Source organism: Balaenoptera musculus, chromosome 12 (assembly GCF_009873245.2).
Source record: "Balaenoptera musculus isolate JJ_BM4_2016_0621 chromosome 12, mBalMus1.pri.v3, whole genome shotgun sequence".
Classification (NCBI taxonomy): domain Eukaryota; kingdom Metazoa; phylum Chordata; class Mammalia; order Artiodactyla; family Balaenopteridae; genus Balaenoptera; species Balaenoptera musculus.
The window spans coordinates 21,157,517-21,175,431 of record NC_045796.1 but is presented as its reverse complement, the minus strand read 5'-3'; the positions used below and the strand labels follow the sequence as shown (position 1 = coordinate 21,175,431).

Here is a 17,915-nt window from a genome sequence, read left to right as displayed (position 1 = left end):
ACTCTGAACATTATTCCATCACTGCTCTGTGATGCCAGAAGATTTGTCCCAAAGTGTTTGTTGTATGGAAATCGTATGGGGATAGAAATCATCTTGCCCTCCCCCCCAGACTATAAATGGGTTAATCAGTTGTAACGGTGGTGCTGTTCCAAACCTCCTAGGCTGAGTAATGAGTTGGCATTGGTGGCCCTTCTGCGTTCATTTGTCCATTTCTGTCTCGGTTTGTTCCCTCACTCACTTGTTATTTATTGCATGTCTGCTGGTGTCGAATTCCGGGATAGACTATTGGGAAACAGAGACAAATAAAGCAAGACCTCTGCTTAGCGGCTTTTGAACAAGCGATTCAGTGCCGGGTGTTAGGGGGTGTAATAGTGGCAAGTACTAGGTGCCGTGGGATCACGGATTAGGAGGGATTCATTTCTGGAGTTTTATTCTTCCCTGGAGAGTCAAGGGATGTTTCCCAGAGGAGGAACCTGCGAGATGGCAGAGGAGAGTGTGGAAGGGAGGGATTCCAGGCCGAGGGGAAGGTGTGTGTCAGGGAAAAGTCATGTTGGGCGAATTGCTTGGTGAGATGCCGCTTCCGCTTCCGTATTTATAAATTAGCCTCCTCAATCGCAGCCCATCGCCTCAGCAGTGGCCAGCGTGCAGCTCCGCAACCCACCTCTTTACAGACTCTTTCCTCTGCCTGGAATGCCTCCCCTAGCTCTTGGCTAGCCCCGTCTACTATAATTGGGCATCGGATTAAATTGCACCTCTTCTGAGTTGTCTGACCTGACTACCAATGTGAAGTAGATTCGTCCTGTTATTCCTACCATCCGTCCTGTTGCTTGCTTCAGCACACTTGTTACCATGCTAATTGCTTTGTTTAATTTGTTGCTAAGAGGTCGCCAGACTGTGATCTCCGTCAGGGCAGGGACCAGGATTTTCACCAGTGTGCCCATAGTGCTTTGCACAACGCCTGACCTGTAGGGATGATAGATCCTTGCAGATGAATGAATGGATGAATGAATGAATGAAAAGGCCTCACTTGAAAACCAATGATATTTGTAATGGACTTCCTATTCCAGTTTATTCCTTGAAGTTGGAGGTAATTCTTAACTAGGCACTTAGGATCTCAGCGAAGAATTTCATTCAAGACCTTTGGGTGTTTGTTACCTTGAGGTAAAAGAAAGCGGGAGTTTACTCTGGATCTTGGAGTGACTTGAAAAATCTAAGGATTCTTTAAATTGAATATACAGGGATGAGAGAAATTCTACTCAGAATACTTAAGCTGTAAACAAAAGAGAAATTCATGAATTTAAAGAAAATTGAATCAAATGTGTCATTAAATCAAGTCATACTTTATAGTCATTTTATAAAATTATTTATTACACTACATTTTTATTTGTACTGCTTTGTTCTCTGATATGTCCTGATAATTTTGATGATTTATTCTTATCTGTGCTCTGAAACCCTATTTTTATAATTAATATCATTATCATTTTTTAAGCCCCTTATATAAATCAGTGATGTTCTCATACTGATAATTATTCTTTTTATTTAATACAGTATTCATATAACATTCTCCATCTGTGGACTCAGTTTAATTGCCATTTTCCTCCACTTTTTCTGTCAGTTTTTATTGCTCATAAAATGACTTCATTTCTGGTTCATCTTACCCACATTCGTATTTTTCTTATACATGTCACATATAGCACAAGATATTTTCCATAACATATTGTCAGCAGATTATTTTCATCGTGTTGAAAGATTATACAATAAAATTTATTTTGTAAATTCTATAGTGATGGCAGGTGGAAACTGTTAGGTGAAATGGCATATTGAATGAAAGGAAAATCCAAAAGCTGATTGCTCAAATGATTATGATTGTTTTTCCCATTTGGTCTTCTCCAAATGAGAATTCCCTGTGTAGATCTGTTAATCCCAAGGGATGGCAGACAGGGCTTCTCAGCTTTAGCCAGGGGATGGGGTGGTTGGCACTTCCTGATATGTTTCTTTCGTTTTTTTTTTTTAATTTATTTTTTATACAGCAGGTTCTTATTAGTTATCTATTTTATACATATTAGTGCATATGTGTCAATCCCAATCTCCCAGTTCATCCCACTACCCCCCCCCCGCCCCCGCTTTCCCCCCTTGGTGTCCATATGTTTGTTCCCTACATCTGTGTCTCTATTTCTGCCCTGCAAACTGGTTCATCTTACCATTTTTCTAGATTCCACATATATGCATTAATATACGATATTTGTTTTTCTCTTTCTGACTTACCTCACTCTGTATGACAGTCTCTCGGTCCATCCACGTCTCTACAAATGACCCAATTTCGTTCCTTTTTGTATACATGTACCACATCTTCTTTATCCATTCGTCTGTCGATGGGCATTTAGGTTGCTTCCATGACCTGGCTATTGTAAATAGTGCTGCAGTGAACATTGGGGTGCATGTGTCTTTTTGAATTATGGTTTTCTCTGGGTATATGCCCAGTAGTGGGATTGCTGGGTCATATGGTAGTTCTATTTTTAGTTTTTTAAGGAACCTCCATACTGTTCTCCATAGTGGCTGTATCAATTTACATTCCCACCAACAGTGCAAGAGGGTTCCCTTTTCTCCACACCCTCTCCAGCATTTGTTGTTTGTAGATTTTCTGATGGTGCCCATTCTGACAGGTGTGAGGTGACACCTCATTGTAGTTTTGATTTGCATTTCTCTAATAATTAGTGATGTTGATCAGCTTTTCATGTACCTCTTGGCCATCTGTATGTCTTCTTTGGAGAAATGTCTATCTAGGTCTTCTGCCCATTTTTGGATTGGGTTGCTTGTTTTTTTAATATTGAGCTGCATGAGCTGTTTATATATTTTGGAGATTAATCCTTTGTCCGTTGATTTGTTTGCAAATATTTTCTCCCATTCTGAGGGTTGTCTTTTTGTTTTGTTTATAGTTTCCTTTGCTCTGCAAAAGCTTCTAAGTTTCATTAGGTCCCATTTGCTTATTTTTGTTTTTATTTCCATTTCTCTAGGAGGTGGGTCAAAAAGAATCTTGCTGTGATTTATGTCATACAGAGTTCTACCTATGTTCTCCTCTAAGAGTTTTGTAGTGTCTGGCCTTACATTTAGGTGTTTAATCCATTTTGAGTTTATTTTTGTGTATGGTGTTAGGGAGTGTTCTAATTTTATTCTTTTACATGTAGCTGTCCAGTTTTCCCAGCACCACTTATTGAAGAGACTGTCTTTTCTCCATTGTATATCCTTGCCTCCTTTGTCATAGATTAGTTGACCATAGGTGTGTGGGTTTATCTCTGGGCTTTCTATCCTGTTCCATTGATCTATATTTCTGTTTTTGTGCCAGTACCATATTGTCTTGATTACTGTAGCTTTGTAGTATAATCTGAAGTCAGGGAGTCTGATTCCTCCAGCTCCGTTTTTTTCCCTCAAGACTGCTTTGGCTATTCGGGGTCTTTTGTGTCTCCATACAAATTTTAAGATTTTTTGTTCTAGTTCTGTAAAAAATGCCACTGGTAATTTGATAGGGATTGCATTGAAACTGTAGATTGCTTTGGGTGGTATAGTCATTTTCACAATCCTGATGTGTTTCTATTTGTGATATCTCTTGCTCTTGGCTTCTGATTCCAGCCTTTTGTTCCCTTCTTGGAGAAACGGGGAAAAATACACGTACATACTCTTTTGAGGGTAAGATTTTGGTTATCTTTATTTGTGAAGGCAACTTTTAATTTACCTGCTTGTTTCATTCATTCATCCAATAAATGTTTATTGCCCACCTACTCCATACCAGGCACTATGCTAGTCACTAGCACTAAAAAATATTTTATTATGACCAACATTTAAATTATTTTCGAGTAAAGTGTTTTAAGGAGAGGACAGTGTGAAAGAAGTCTCATGTCAGCAGAGAAATATTTTGTGTACTGTCTGGTAAATTTTTTGTTTTTTCAGAATTGCTGCTGGCTAGGAGATGATGATGGCTTCCACTGCTGACAGCACTGCTAACGTTGGCTTTCTGTGCTTGCGCCCTTTGTGCTGCGGAGGCGGGAGGCGTTTGGAGAGTCTTAATTTCACCGGAACGCTGCACCTGTCGCTGGCTAGTCTTGCGTGTGAAATCCAGAACCTAGAGTCACTTGCTTTCATTTCCCTTTCCTGCCCCCTCTTTCCGGCGTGGAGGGGCTCAGTTTAGTAACTCATATGAAAAGTAACCACCTTGTTCCTTCGGGGCTATGGTTTTAATGCCCTTGGGAGTGGAAGTGTCAGAGCCTTTTGTCATTCTGTTGTGGCAAGACGTATCAGGCCTCAAGATCCTGCCGCTTGTGTTTGTGCCAGAGGTTGGGACTGGGGTGGGGTGCAGCTGCTATGGCTACTTGATACCTGGAAGCTGATTGCTGTTGAGGAACATGTACTTCCTCTTGCTTTCATATGGTTTTTGGCTATGACTTTGAGGAAGAGAGGAAGTATTATATAGTGTTGTTTACTCTCAGAAAAATAACTTTGAAACCTCTGGGCTTCACGTTGGTTCAGGCAGTGGTGTTGACAGACAGCAAGCTGCTTCTAGAAGGCCCACAATGGGATGGGAGGAAAGACTTTGGGGCAGGGAGTTGGTTCAGAGGTTCAGAACACCCACGGCATGAATATGGTGTTTTACTTGGTGTCATGAAACCTTAGTTACCTCATTTTTCAAACAGGACTTGAGGTATCAACACAGCTTCACTTGTAAGACTTTTGAAAATAAATGTGAAAGAACTTTAAAGTTCAGAGGTCCCTAAAATTGGTCAGTTTTTACTGACCAAATTACATACTGTTGTTCCAGTAGAAACACTGGTAGTTCCAGCCCTCTACTGGAACTTGGCAACCTCTGGGAAGTCATTTTTAGTGCAGTATTCCTAATTTAAAACCAAGTTTGTTCTATTGGCTCTGTTTATAAATCTTTTATAGATAGACAGATTTACTCATGGATGTTCTCTGGAGGAGAAAGATTTTATGGAAAGTGGAGCTTTGTGTGAAATGGTACATAAATGGTCCCAACCTGCAAACTGTGGAATAGCTTGCTTACCATCAGGGACGGCCCTGGAATAAGGGCCTGGCTTTCTTCTCCTCTTCTTTCTGGATCACCGTCGTTTTCACTTTTGTACCTTCTGGTATTGTTTCCAAGTTCCACCCTCCCATCTTCCTCCCTGTTCTCTGTCATTTCTTAGAATGTGTTAATAACAGGCTGTTTGTGCGTTTCTTGCCTTTGTCGTGTTCAGTCCCCCTTTGTTTGGTAGCTGCTGCCCTCTCCTTCCCCCTTTTGCAGGCCCTGGCCTATCTCAGGGGCTGATCCCCGAGGCAGTGACAGCGAGCACCACACACACCCTCTGCAGCACTGGGGTTGCCTCACTCTGCTGGCCTGGGAACGGGTTCTCGTCTGCACTGCATGGAACAGAGTAGGCGCTCAGTAAACCAGTTAGCTGACTGGCTCCCACAGACCCAGAGCCCAGGAATCTTGTTCCTAAGTTGCATGGCTCATAAATTCTTGACCGATAACCCTTACTCGCATTCTCTGTTCCTCACCTGGTTATTGCTTGGAAACTGTTTCATCCTAGAAACCCTGGAACTGAAATACTCGAGGTCAGCTCCTTGGCATTGGTTCTGCCTCGTTATTGCCTGGATCCTTCATTTTCTCCCCATTCCCAGTCCTCAGCTGTCACAAGTAGATGATTATGTCTCATTGCCATGGCCAGAGATATGACACACGGGAGTGGGGTGGGTGTGCCCGTTAGTAGGCAGGACTATCTTTGTGTGGTTTCAGCTGCAGGCTGAATATACAGATGACTCACGCCAGTTAATACCCATATCTAATGAGTGGCCAACATCTTCAGATTCGCATAAGGGCCTAAGAGCTCCACAGGAGACATTGAATTGAGATTGTCACTGCAGGTGACCAAGGAACAAAGTGTTATGGATGGCACATCTGGATTCATAGGCTGTTGTGCCCTATGGGACTCTTAGGTCACTTCTCCCACGAGATGTTTTTACTGCTAACAGCAAAGAATAGTCCCCATGTTTCTTTTCTTCACACCTTCCCATGAAGCTTGAGTGATCTGGAACCTTCTAGGAACTAGAGAAGTTTCCCTCACAATGGCAGCAGATGCACTTCAAGAAAACTCACCGGCTGATCTTTGCTCCACAGCCCTGCAGCTTGCCAATGAGATTGCCTCTACTTTTATAGCACTTCCATTTCCAAATTAATCCTTCTTTTACATTCCCAAAAGCACCCTTCTCGCTTGGTCACAGCTCTCTAGTCCCTTTCTGCAATGCTGTGGTCTGCCCCAGAACTGCTCTTTTTTAATCTAATTAATTTATTTATTTTTGGCTGCGCTGGGTTTTTGTTGCTGCGCGTGGGCCTTCTCTCGCTGCAGGGAGCAGGGGCTACTCTTCATTGTGGTGCGTGGGCTTCTCATTGCGGTGGCTTCTCTTTGTTGCGGAGCACGGGCTCTAGGTGCATGGGCTTCAGTAGTTGTGGCACGCGGGCTCAGTAGTTGTGGCTCATGGGCTCTAGAGCGCAGGCTCAGTAGTTGTGGCACGTGGGCTTAGTTGCTCTGCAGCATGTGGGATCTTCCCGGACCAGGGCCTGAACCCGTGTCCCCTGCACTGGCAGGCAGATTCTTAACCACTGCGCCACCAGGGAAGTCCCCAGAACTGCTATTTTTGATTTTGGTTGTATCATAGACCGTGACACCTCCTTTCTGCATCAGGCGGGCTTGTTGTGTAGGCTCTTTGGGTGTGAGAGACGCCCAGGGTTCCTCTCACTGTCCTGGTCTTCCACATCAGCTCGTGTCTCTTCTTTCAGTAAATGCTCATCAAGTCCTTACAATATTCCAGGCTCCATGCTAAAGGATGACAATACAAAGGTAAATGAGAAATGACAACACTTATTTTTCACCTGATTGATAAAAACAGAACATTTAGAAAATTCAGGAAAATTACTCCCTTTCTCTTTCCTTTTTGGTAATGTTTTTAAAATTCTCTTTCTTTGTAAAGCATTTGAGTTTTATTCATCACTTTTGATGTCTCCTTAAACAACGATTCCTGCTCCCTGAAGAACCATGGTGATAACCTTCCTTCCTTCTGCTAGAGTGAGGTGTTTGCTACCTGAGTGGCTGTCCCAGGGACCCCTGTCTTAAGCAGTAGGCACTGCAGGGTTCCAGGGCCCTGGCAGATTGGATCCTGGCTTTTACAGAGCAGTGGCATCACTCAGCATCCGTGCAGTGTTGGCCTGTTCTGCCACGATTGCTGTCCGCCACCGGATACCTCACCTCTGTCCGTTCCAGGCAGTTGTCACTTCTTTTTTTTTTTTTTAAAGAGCTTCACTTTTTAAAAAAAATTTATTTTTAGCCGTGTTGGGTCTTCGTTTCTGTGCGAGGGCTTTCTCTAGTTGCGGCGAGCGGGGGCCACTCTTCATCGCGGTGTGCGGGCCTCTCACTGTCGCGGCCTCTCTTGTTGCGGAGCACAGGCTCCAGACGCGCAGGCTCAGTAGTCGTGGCTCACGGGCCCAGTTGCTCCGCGGCATGTGGGATCTTCCCAGACCAGGGCTCGAACCCGTGTCCCCTGCATTGGCAGGCAGATTCTCAACCACTGCGCCACCAGGGAAGCCCCAGTTGTCACTTCTGTTTGGAAGCAACACTGCCAGTGAGAAACCTGCCATGTGTGCACACGCACGCGCACACACACACACTCACACACTCACATACTCTGTTGTGAGAGGAGGGCCACCCTGGGAGGGAACCCTCCTCCCCTCTCTTGGTGTAGGAAGAGCACGGGTATACCTACTACCTCTCTCTACCCACCTCATTATGGGATTTGGTGGTGGTGTTCTTTACCTCTTACTCTCACTGCTTTTGTGCACTTTTCCTGAGATAATTGTAAGAAAGGTTATAATTTTATCTTGAAATACAATGTCTAGGAACTTTTCTTTTAATTCATCATTCCAAGTAAGTGTCTTTGCACCTTAGAAAACAAAACTAAAATACTGAAAATATGATTTCTTTCCTCTTTCGTTGGCATGTTCCTTAATATCTGCATTGGAGATCAGCCTTTGTGTGGTTGGGATAAATTCTAAACTCTTTGATGGTGGGGATTTTTGTGTAGCTCTCTCTAACATAATTTTGTTGGTTATAATGTCATTCAATTCCATTAGTATACTAATATGGAAACAAAGGCATGGTTTCAGATTTTATTTATATCTTTGTGCTTTGGAAAAACAATATCTCATGAGAAATCATTCAGCCCATTAAATACCATCTTTGATGTTACTTTTTTGGGTTTGCTTGTTTTTAGAAAAGTTTTCCTGGCTTTCGCTCTTTGTAATTGCAACAGTAGCATAGCAAGTATTTTTAGACATGTGTTGTTAGAATCATGTGAAAAATCTTTTTCATGTCACCATGTTGGATTTTGTTAGTAATCTTTAACGTGATCAAGAACTAAGGTAGAATTTCTTAGCTAGAAAAGAATGAGTTAAAAAAAAAATCCCAATACGTTCTTTGATGATTGGAGAAGCTATATTCTATATTTTTACTTAGGTGAAAATATTCAAGAGATTGAACTAAATGGCAGCTTCTTGAGGATGGAGGCTATGCCTTTTTCATTTTTGTATTCTTCTTGGGTGTAGCACTGTTACAGTCAGAGGAGTTGGCTCAGTTGGTGGAGAGCCTTGTGAACTTCATGAAGAAGATTAGACTCCAACCTCCTTCCTTGCATGGGAAATCTTTAAGGATTTTGAAGCTAGAGAGTTGCAAGTACTTTAGAAAGACCAATCTGAGGCTCCGTGGGAGGGTGAATTGGAGTAAAGAGAGCCTGGAGGCAGAGGCAACATTGGAGGTGAAAGAGGACGTGGTGTGAAGGTGGGTGGGAGATGCATGAGGCCACGGATTTCATAGGTACAGGTCTACACTCCCTCATTTGCAGTTGTAATAGCTAAAAAGAGCTCTAAAAACTGAAAGATATTTTCTTTGTAATTCATTTGATAGTAAAACCCGAGCTTGACCCGAGCTCATTTGGTGGCAAAATTGGACCTGAAGTGTTGGCATGCTTTTACAATCTTTACTTATCCCACTCACCTCATAAAATACACATATTTACTGCAGAAGTATTAGTGTGTTTGATTAGGGGAAATTGCCCTGGATCCCGCTGTTTTTGTTTTAATGTAATGTATAGCCTATGTGCAGTGTAACTTTTCTCAAACCGGAAAAGTTCTGATTTGGCAACACATCTGGTCTAAGGGTTTTGGACAAGGGATTGTGAAACTCTATTTGACCTGTGTTTACAAGATAAGACTCACAGATTAGGTATGAAGAGCATTGTGGAGGAAATAAACATTTCTAGCCTGGAAGACTCAGTGGTTAATGATGAAACTACCTCATCACCATTAAAGAAAACAGGTCTTTTGGGGGGATCAGAAACATTCATTAGATAGTGAATGAAAGGATACATTTTTGAAGTGTTGATTGTGTGCAGGATCTGGGATTGAATCATGAACCAGAAAAAGGGAACAATTGGAGAAATTTGAATAAAGATCTCTAGAGTAGTTCATTGTACTGCATCAGTGCTAATTTTTTGGTTTCAATAATGGTACTCTGGTTATGTAAGATGATAACATTTGGAGAAGCTGGGTGAAGGGAATATGAAAACTCTGTGTACTAGTTTTACAACTTTTTGGGTAAATCTAAAATTATTTCAAGTTTTTAAAAATGAGGAGAAAGTTGCTTGTCAAACCAAGAAATGGTATCTTCCATGCTCCCTTTAAGAAGAGAATATCTGTTAGCAGGGATATGGTTTTCTTAGAGATTTTGAACTCTAAAAATGCAAGTTGAGTAGACTTTCAAAGTCAGGTCTCTCCCCCCTTCCCAATTTTTTTTAAGGCTGACTTTGTTTTTACAGAAGATTAATTGAAAACATTTTGATCCGAGAAAAAGTCTTGATCATAGCTTTATGTGCATACAGAAGAGTTACAAATGAAGCCAGTTGTGTCTGGACAGTTCATGGGAAGTGTTGTAACTTGTATTCCCTCATGTTTGGTTTCTCTGGTGTTGGAGGGTGTGGTTTATCTCTGGCTTTTGTCTGCTGCTCTGCAGGTTTAGGTGTAGGTTCAGTAGTTAGGACGGACAGTTGTGATAAGATGTTCAAAGCCCAGAGGGTTTGCAGATAATAGAGGGAATGAAGAAAATGTCTGCCTTTAATGGTTAAGGTTGGCTGACCTGGGCTTGGCTGTGCTGATGTGACCGGTGTATGTCTCTCCAGTGGAAGGAGGATTAGTCTTGAATACCTCTGCTTCACTCTCTCACTTCCACACCATCTCCTGTAGTTTCAGCTGATTTGTTCTGTAATTCTGCAGTCCACTCCTTTCTTTCCTTTTGGATGAGAGTAAACCTAGGCTGGCAGCCAGTTGCTGTTGAGCTATAATAGAGCTAGTGGTATGTACAAAATTTGATTACTGCTGTCAACACCAGATTGAATAAGAAAGTGCATACCCTAGACAGATACTTGCAACTTAAATGGTCTATTGATTTCACAAGAACTAGAAATGAGGCCACCGTGTAATCTAGCAGAAGAAGGGGTCAGTGGATAGACGTTAGAGTAGTTCTTAAAAGTGCGCTTCTTTTAGATCTTTTTGGAAGAACTTTCAGATAACTTTGATAAACTGATTGTTGCTTCTGATTTTCTTCAAGTCCAGTGTTTGCAGAAACTCCATTGTAGGCTTGGTACTTGTTTTTGTTCAATGTTTTGCCTTTCCTGTGTAGAATCTAGTTTAGAAATTGTACTGGCTGATACAGACCATATTTGCTCCTGAACTATGATGACATTTCCACTTAGCTTAATATGAATGTTTTAGAAATTTCCCACAGTGGAAAGTTCTATTTGACATAGGAAGGTTCAGCGGTCAGTTTCATAGTCAGCTGTATGCCAAGAAATAACGAAAACAATGGATTATACAGTGCAGCCTTGGGACATGGAAAATTTCTTAGAAGATGAATGAATCATATTATTAATACATCTTGTAAGGCCTCAGGCCTTATATTGAAAAATAGGGGAAAAAGTTATTTTTCTTTTTTAACGTCTTTATTGGAGTATAATTGCTTTACACTGGTGTGTTAGTTTCTGCTGTATAACAAAGTGAATCAGCTATGCATATACATATGTCCCCATATCCCCACCGTCTTGCGTCTCCCTTCCACCCTCCCTATCCCACCCCTCTAGGTGGTCACAAAGCACCGAGCCGATCTCCCTGTGCTATGTAGCTGCTTCCCACTAGCTATCGATTTTACATTTGGTAGTGTATATATGGCCATGCCACTCTCTCACTTCGTCCCAGCTTACCCTTCCCCCTCCCCGTGTCCTCAAGTCCATTCTCTATGTCTGAATCTTTGTTCCTGTCCTGCCCCTAGGTTCTTCAGAACCATTATTTTTTTTAGATTCCATACGTATATGTTAGCATACGGTATTTGTTTTTCTCTTTCTGACTTACTTCACTCTGTACGACACACTCTAGGTCCATCCACCTCACCACAAATAACTCAGTTTCGTTTCTTTTTATGGCTGAGTATTATTCCATTGTATATATGTGCCACATCTTCTTTATCCATTCATCTGTTGATGGACACTTAGGTTGCTTCCATGTCCCGGCTATTGTAAATAGAGCTACAATGAACATTGTGGTACATGACTCTTTTTGAATTATGGTTTTCTCAGGGTATATGCTCAGTAGTGAGATTGCTGGGTTGTACGGTAGTTCTGTTTTTAGTTTTTTGAGGACCCTCCATACTGTTCTCCATAGTGGCTGTATCAATTTACATTCCCACCAACAGTGCATGCAAGAGGGTTCCTTTTTCTCCACACCCTCTCTAGCATTTATTGTTTGCCGATTGAAAAAGTTATTTTTTAAAGCGTGTAGCCTTTTTGTATTTTCTTTCCTATGCTTTATGTAGATTTTATTCTGTTTAATTTTTTTAAGGGATTAAAAAATTAAAATCCTAAAATAGAATGTTTTAGGAAAGAGATAATTAACATCATTGTACATGAATTTGTTCAAACACCAGGGGGTCTGAAAAAATGATAATCCCTCTAAATTAGATTAAGTTAGATTAGATAATCCCTTTGAATTAGAAAATATGTTAATATGAGTTAGATTGGATTAGATTTTTTGAATTTCAAGTTAGATAATCTCTTTGAATTTTATTGGATAATCCCTTTGAATTAGATAATCCCTTTCAATTAGAATAGTTACTATCCTTCTCCCAATATCACATTTTTTAGAGAAAAGGGGAAAATGTTGCTAGTGTCTAGATCCTGACTTGTCCCTCTTGGCTTCCTTAAAATTTTGTGATATCCTCAATCTTAAATTAAATCTGGTCTAAAATTTCTTCCTGTAAATAATTATGGTTATTCACTTATAAAGGGCTGCTTTAATTGAGACTGTTTCTATTTAGGAAGAAGACAAATACAGAAAGACAGGTGGAAACCACTGATTTATAAATGATTAAAGTGTCATATTTTCATTGAGAATTTAGTTGTCTTGTAAGTTTTCATAAGCAGCCCTTTGGTAGGGGAAGAAAAGCCAACTGCTTTAGCAGCCTCTTGCTAGAGATATAATCTGAAGTCCAGCAGTATTTAGCGGGTATATCATACCAGATTAAAACGTTGAAATTCTTTCATACCTATTGGAAAATTGCCACTGGTAAAGCTAGACACCTTCAAGATCTTGCTTCAGCACTGTAGCCAGTATCCATTCTGATTAAGTGGTACCCATGTCTTACTGGTTGTTGTGTATTTTGAGTATTTAGCCCTGCCTATATAAACGGAGACATCTTGGGGATACTGATGCAAATTGGCTTTTGATAACCATCAGGGAAATGTGTATCAAACCACAGTGAGATGTCACTTCATACCTACTAGAGTGGCTATAATCAAAAAAAACAGATAACAATATGAGTTGGTGAGGATGGAGAGAATTGGAACCTTCATGAATTGCTAGTGGGAATGTAAGATGGTGCAGCCACTTTGGCAGTTCTTCCAAAGGTTAACCACAGTTATTATATGATCCAGCAATGCTACTCCTGGGTATATATACTCCAGAGAAATAAAAATATAGGTCAATATAAAAACTTGTACATGAATGCTCACAGTGGCATTATTCATATTGGCCAAAAGGTAAAAACAACCCAAATATCCATCAACTGATAAGTGAATAAATAAAATGTAACATATTCATTCAATGGAAGATTATTCAGCCTAAAAAGAAATGACATACTGACATACTACAACATGAATGAAACTTTGAAAACATTATGCTAAGTGAAAGAAGTCAAGTCATAAAAGACCACATATTCTACGATTTCAGTTATGTGATGTGCTCAGGACAGGCAAATCTATAGAGACTGAAATTAAATTTTTGTGGTTGACTAAGGCTGGTGGGTAGGGAGAGAAAATGAAGAGTGAGTGCTTTTTGGGGTGATGAAAATGTTCTAAAATTGATTGTGGTGATGGAAACACAACTCTGAAAATATACTAATAACCACTGAATTATACACCTTAAATGTGTTAATTGCATACTATGTGAATTATATCTCAACAAAGCTGTTACCAAAAAAAAAAAAAAAGAATTGGGCTTTGACTATGTGATATAATCTGTATCACTGTGCTTTTCATTGTCTCTGTCTTCACAACAATCCCAGAGACAGGTGAGGTCCCTACTCCCATTTTACAGATTTGGAGATTGAGGCTTAGAGAGAGTATTTTACCAGTCATATGGCTTCTAGTCTAGAAAAATACTGAGATAAGGAGGAGGAGAGTGGGGGTGAGTACGGACTGCTTCTCTTTTCTGTATCTCAGCCAGTAGCAGGAAGAGAGATGCCTTCTGATTTAAATCTGTGTGTATCCTGACAAGGGTACATATGTTATGAAAATCTTTGCTTATAAGTAGAAAGTTTCTATTTCAAAGCAGGAGAGAAAAAAGAGTTAAACAGGAATAAGAAAGCAGATGAGGCAATGTGGGTAATGATTTTCCTTGCTTGTTGTAGGTGTGTGGATGACATCTGCATAAATGATAGCAAAAGAGCAAGGCAAATACACAAGATAGAATAGGCTGGAAAATATGAATCAAAACTGTTACCTCTCATCTTATTATTCTGTGTTGTTGAGTTAATTTTTTCCATAATAGCAATCTCTAAGGAATGAAGAAGAAATCCTTTTGAGTTTCATTTTCCCCAAGGTGTATATGCATATTAAAGTGAAATAACAAGTCTGATTTATTCTTTGAAGTATAGTTAATATGTAACGAAACTCTTCAGCCCAGTTGTATACTCAGGGCAAACGCCTCTGTTTATATTCATAGTGGGTAAGGAGGTGGGTGGAGGTGTCCTTTACCAGCTGACACTGTCAAAAACAGGAAGCAAAGTTATAATCTCTTTGTAGTAGATCAGAAACATTCAGAGGCTCTTAGCTGTGACAATTAAAAAAACAACAACAAAAAAATGACATAAGGAATTTTCACTAACTGCGAAGTGTGACTTCCTGTCTGGTATTTAGAGGAGATTCAGTTAGGTTTAGTCAGATCCTCTCATGGGAAAAATAAAAGCCACCCCAAAACAGGACATCCCAGTGTGCAGTTCGCAGGCTGCTTTTGTTAAAATCCACTTCCTCTGCATCTTTTTCCTCCTCACTTAAGCAAATGTAGGTGATGAGTGGCCCGGCGACCACTGCCTTTCGTTGGAAAAAGTGCAGATTTGATTTGCCACGGCAAGTAGCTCGCCAGGCCGGCAAACATTTACCAGGTAAGTTTGTCGACTTGCATGACTCCCTGCCCTCCCGCCCGTGAGGTTTTGAAAAGAGGACATCAGCGAAGACAGGGCTGTCTCAGTCACTTACTGAACCCTGCGTGTTAAGTAACGGCCAGCCGGTGATGGGAACAGCCCGGCCTGTTCTTCCTGACGCCGCATCTGTTGTAGACTCTGAATAGTCGAGACCAGCTCTGTGGGCTTCATCCTTCGCTTCAGCATGCGATTGTTTTCCAGTTCTTGGCTTCTTAGGAAAAAGCACTCAAGGAGCCATACCTTTGTTGAGACAAATGTACTTCATGTATTTTCAAACTAGCTTATTATGTATTGACTGTTTACTGTCCTGTAGAGAAAGTTTCCTTCATGCTGTTGCATGATGATAGCTTATTGTGCTTGACTTACTGTGCTGACTAAAAATGTATTTTACTTTTAAAAATAGTTCAGAGCTGATTAAGGGGAGGATCAGACATTTGTACTTTTGAGGGGGCTGTAAATGGAGGAGTTTTGCTTTAAGGCAGTCTCGTTCACAAGAGATGCAGACACAGAACTTCACGTTGGATTGGTCATTGTCACTGGAGTTTACTTCCAGGGTGACCTAGTTTTTCTAATGGGTTCAGATGGCCATATCTTGTTTAATCTATATATTTGTGTACTGGCCATGTAAGTTTTCTGAAGAAAAAAAAAAACAAACTCAAGTGATGTGTAATATTTGACCTTACGTATCATGCTTGAGTATTGTTACTATGGGACAACTTTTAGGCTGGTTAGAATTTTTAAAAAATGGTTTTCTTTCCTTTGGAATTACTCTTTCCCTCTTAATGTTTTCCTTCCTCACTCCATATGAATGATGTGGTAAATGCTGGTAGGCATCCTCTCTCTGGAGCACAGTTCAACTAAAATGCTTGGAGCAGCCCATATTTTCTTAGCAAATTTGGTTTCTTGGCCAAGTGTAATGGGAAATCAGCACGCTATAATTCTCTTTTTTGGCTATTACTTTTCTCTCTTATTTAAAGATCCATGTGGTCTCAACAGAGAATTAAAATACCTTCCAGGAACTGAATTAAAACCCCACGTACAGGAGCAGCATTGCAGCCTGTGGCCTTTCAAGGGTTATCTCTTGACTCTCACTTAATCCTCTTTCTTTCCCCGGCATGAATAGTCTTCATCGTCCGCTAGTCTGCGTGTTACTGTCTTGCTACAGAGGGTCTCAGGTAACTATAGTGGTTGAAATCAGAAGATAATTAGAAGAAAAAAATACAAACAAACCTTTAAATATTAAGCAAACTTTTAAATGAGTAGACTGCAGCTTTAAATATGAATTCTGGTTCATTCAGATAGCATTCTTTCCTGCCCTGTGATCAGTCCAAAGCCTTTAAGAAAACAGAAAGCATTTTTTAAAAAATAAATATTTCAGGGCATTCTATTTTAATAAAAATAGAAAATCAGTATTACATGATTTCAGATTCTACAAGGGCCTAGACGCTCTTCTTATTGGCTGTTATTAATTTACTATTTTCTTGTATCTGCAGGGTAGATCTCTTTAGTGATCTTGTTATAAAAAAGAGTACATGTTTATGGATGGCATATTCCATTACAACAGTGGCCTTTTTTGGTCTTCAAAGCAGTCTCCATAATAGATTAAACTTTGGGCTGAATCCTTTATTTACAGACCTCAAGTAAGCTGGAAAGAGTGAAACCATAAGTGTTTTGCATTAAACTCTTGACCATACAGGGGTTGATGTTTCAAATGGCTGTTGCAGAACCTAACAGGAATAATAAAACAAGTAATAAAATGGAATAAATTAAAATACATGTTTGTTGAAAATTAGCCTTTCAGTGTTATTTTTGAAATTGACCATCCTTTTGCCCTTTGTTGTCTTCTAAAATGTGGAACTCTAATTTAGCACATTTGCCTCTCAGCTATCCCTTGAGATATAACAAGGGAAAACTGAGTAAGCTGAAATCTGAGTATCTGTATCTATCTATCTTTGATATAGAATCTTTATATTTTACAATATTTACTTTATATCTGTGTACAAATGACCAAATGTTACAAATAAGCTAATTGAAGGAGAACAAAGTTGAAAAAAAAAAAGGCTTGCAAGTTTGAAATAAAAAATTATTTGGAGTTGCAGGCATCTACTAATGCACAGATGATTTAGGTCTAGAAATTGCCCTGCTCAGGAAGCCACATCTGGGAGGCCTTGCTTTTCTTGCCACCTTTCCTGCTTTCTTGTCGGGCTGACAGGACTCTGTGGCAGCCGTTTCCCTTTTAGATAAACAGGTTCAAATATTCTCCACCTTGGTTCCACGTTAGAATCACCAGTGTGCTGGAGCCCCACACTCAGAGAAGCCTGACATAAATAAACCGAGGCCTTGACCTTGTAGCTGTTAAAGAAATTATCCAAGTGGTTCTGACATGGATTCAAGATGGAGGTGCACAGGGGGGAGTTATTGGTTCCCTACCAGACTGAAAGCTCCAGAAGAGGGGCACGAAGGAAGCTTTTTCAGTGCTGTACCTCAGCACCGAAGCCATGCCTGTTGGCAGCAGAGTCTCAGCCTCTGCTTGTGGAGTGGTTGGATGGACAGGTTCCTCTGGGCAGCAGGAGGCTGGATGAGGGCTGGACCTCCTCGTTTCCGGTTTGTGCTGACGAAGGGGCGTGCGTTATAGGAGACAGTGGCCCGTCTGAAGATGAACTGTCATCAGGAAGAAGCTCTTGGAAGCGATCGCAGGGGAGTAGGCTGGCTCAGGGCACACTGAGCAGACCTCTCTGAAGAGACAGGGCTCCTGGTCGGTGGCGTCTTCATGAAGCAAGGCAGGTGGCGAACTTTGGAATAAGAATTTCATCAGGGGCTGAGGTGCCTGTGTGTGTGAATGTGGAGGTGGGGTCAGTTGGGGACACTACAGAGAGGTTGCTTCAAAGGTTCTTGGTGCCAAAGTTAGTTTGAAAGGAAGGGGTGTGATTATCTTTGCCAGATATTAGTGGCTGCCTCACCCGCCTGTTGACTGTATGAGAATAAAGGAACACGTCATTTAGAGTGACCAGAGTGCAGGGAGGTTTGTCTGGGAGAATTTCTCAGGGCTTGTGAATTTTTAGCTGATCTTAA

The 17,915-nt window shown here is 40.8% G+C and overlaps 1 protein-coding gene across 10 annotated transcripts in view; it reads left to right on the top strand.

Annotated features, from left to right (window-relative positions):
• The window catches only part of UTRN (utrophin), a 504,261-nt gene that overhangs the window by 45,454 nt on the left and 440,892 nt on the right, over positions 1 to 17,915 (top strand). For 3 of the 10 annotated variants that reach the window (XM_036870969.1, XM_036870968.1, XM_036870967.1), the window contains exon 1: positions 14,703 to 14,804. The exons of the other annotated variants lie outside the window; for them this stretch is intronic. In XM_036870969.1, coding sequence (XP_036726864.1) covers positions 14,711 to 14,804 — 94 coding nt within the window. In that variant the 5' untranslated portion in view covers positions 14,703 to 14,710. Of the gene's footprint in view, positions 1 to 14,702; positions 14,805 to 17,915 lie in introns of those variants that run through there. 10 annotated transcript variants of the gene reach the window in all.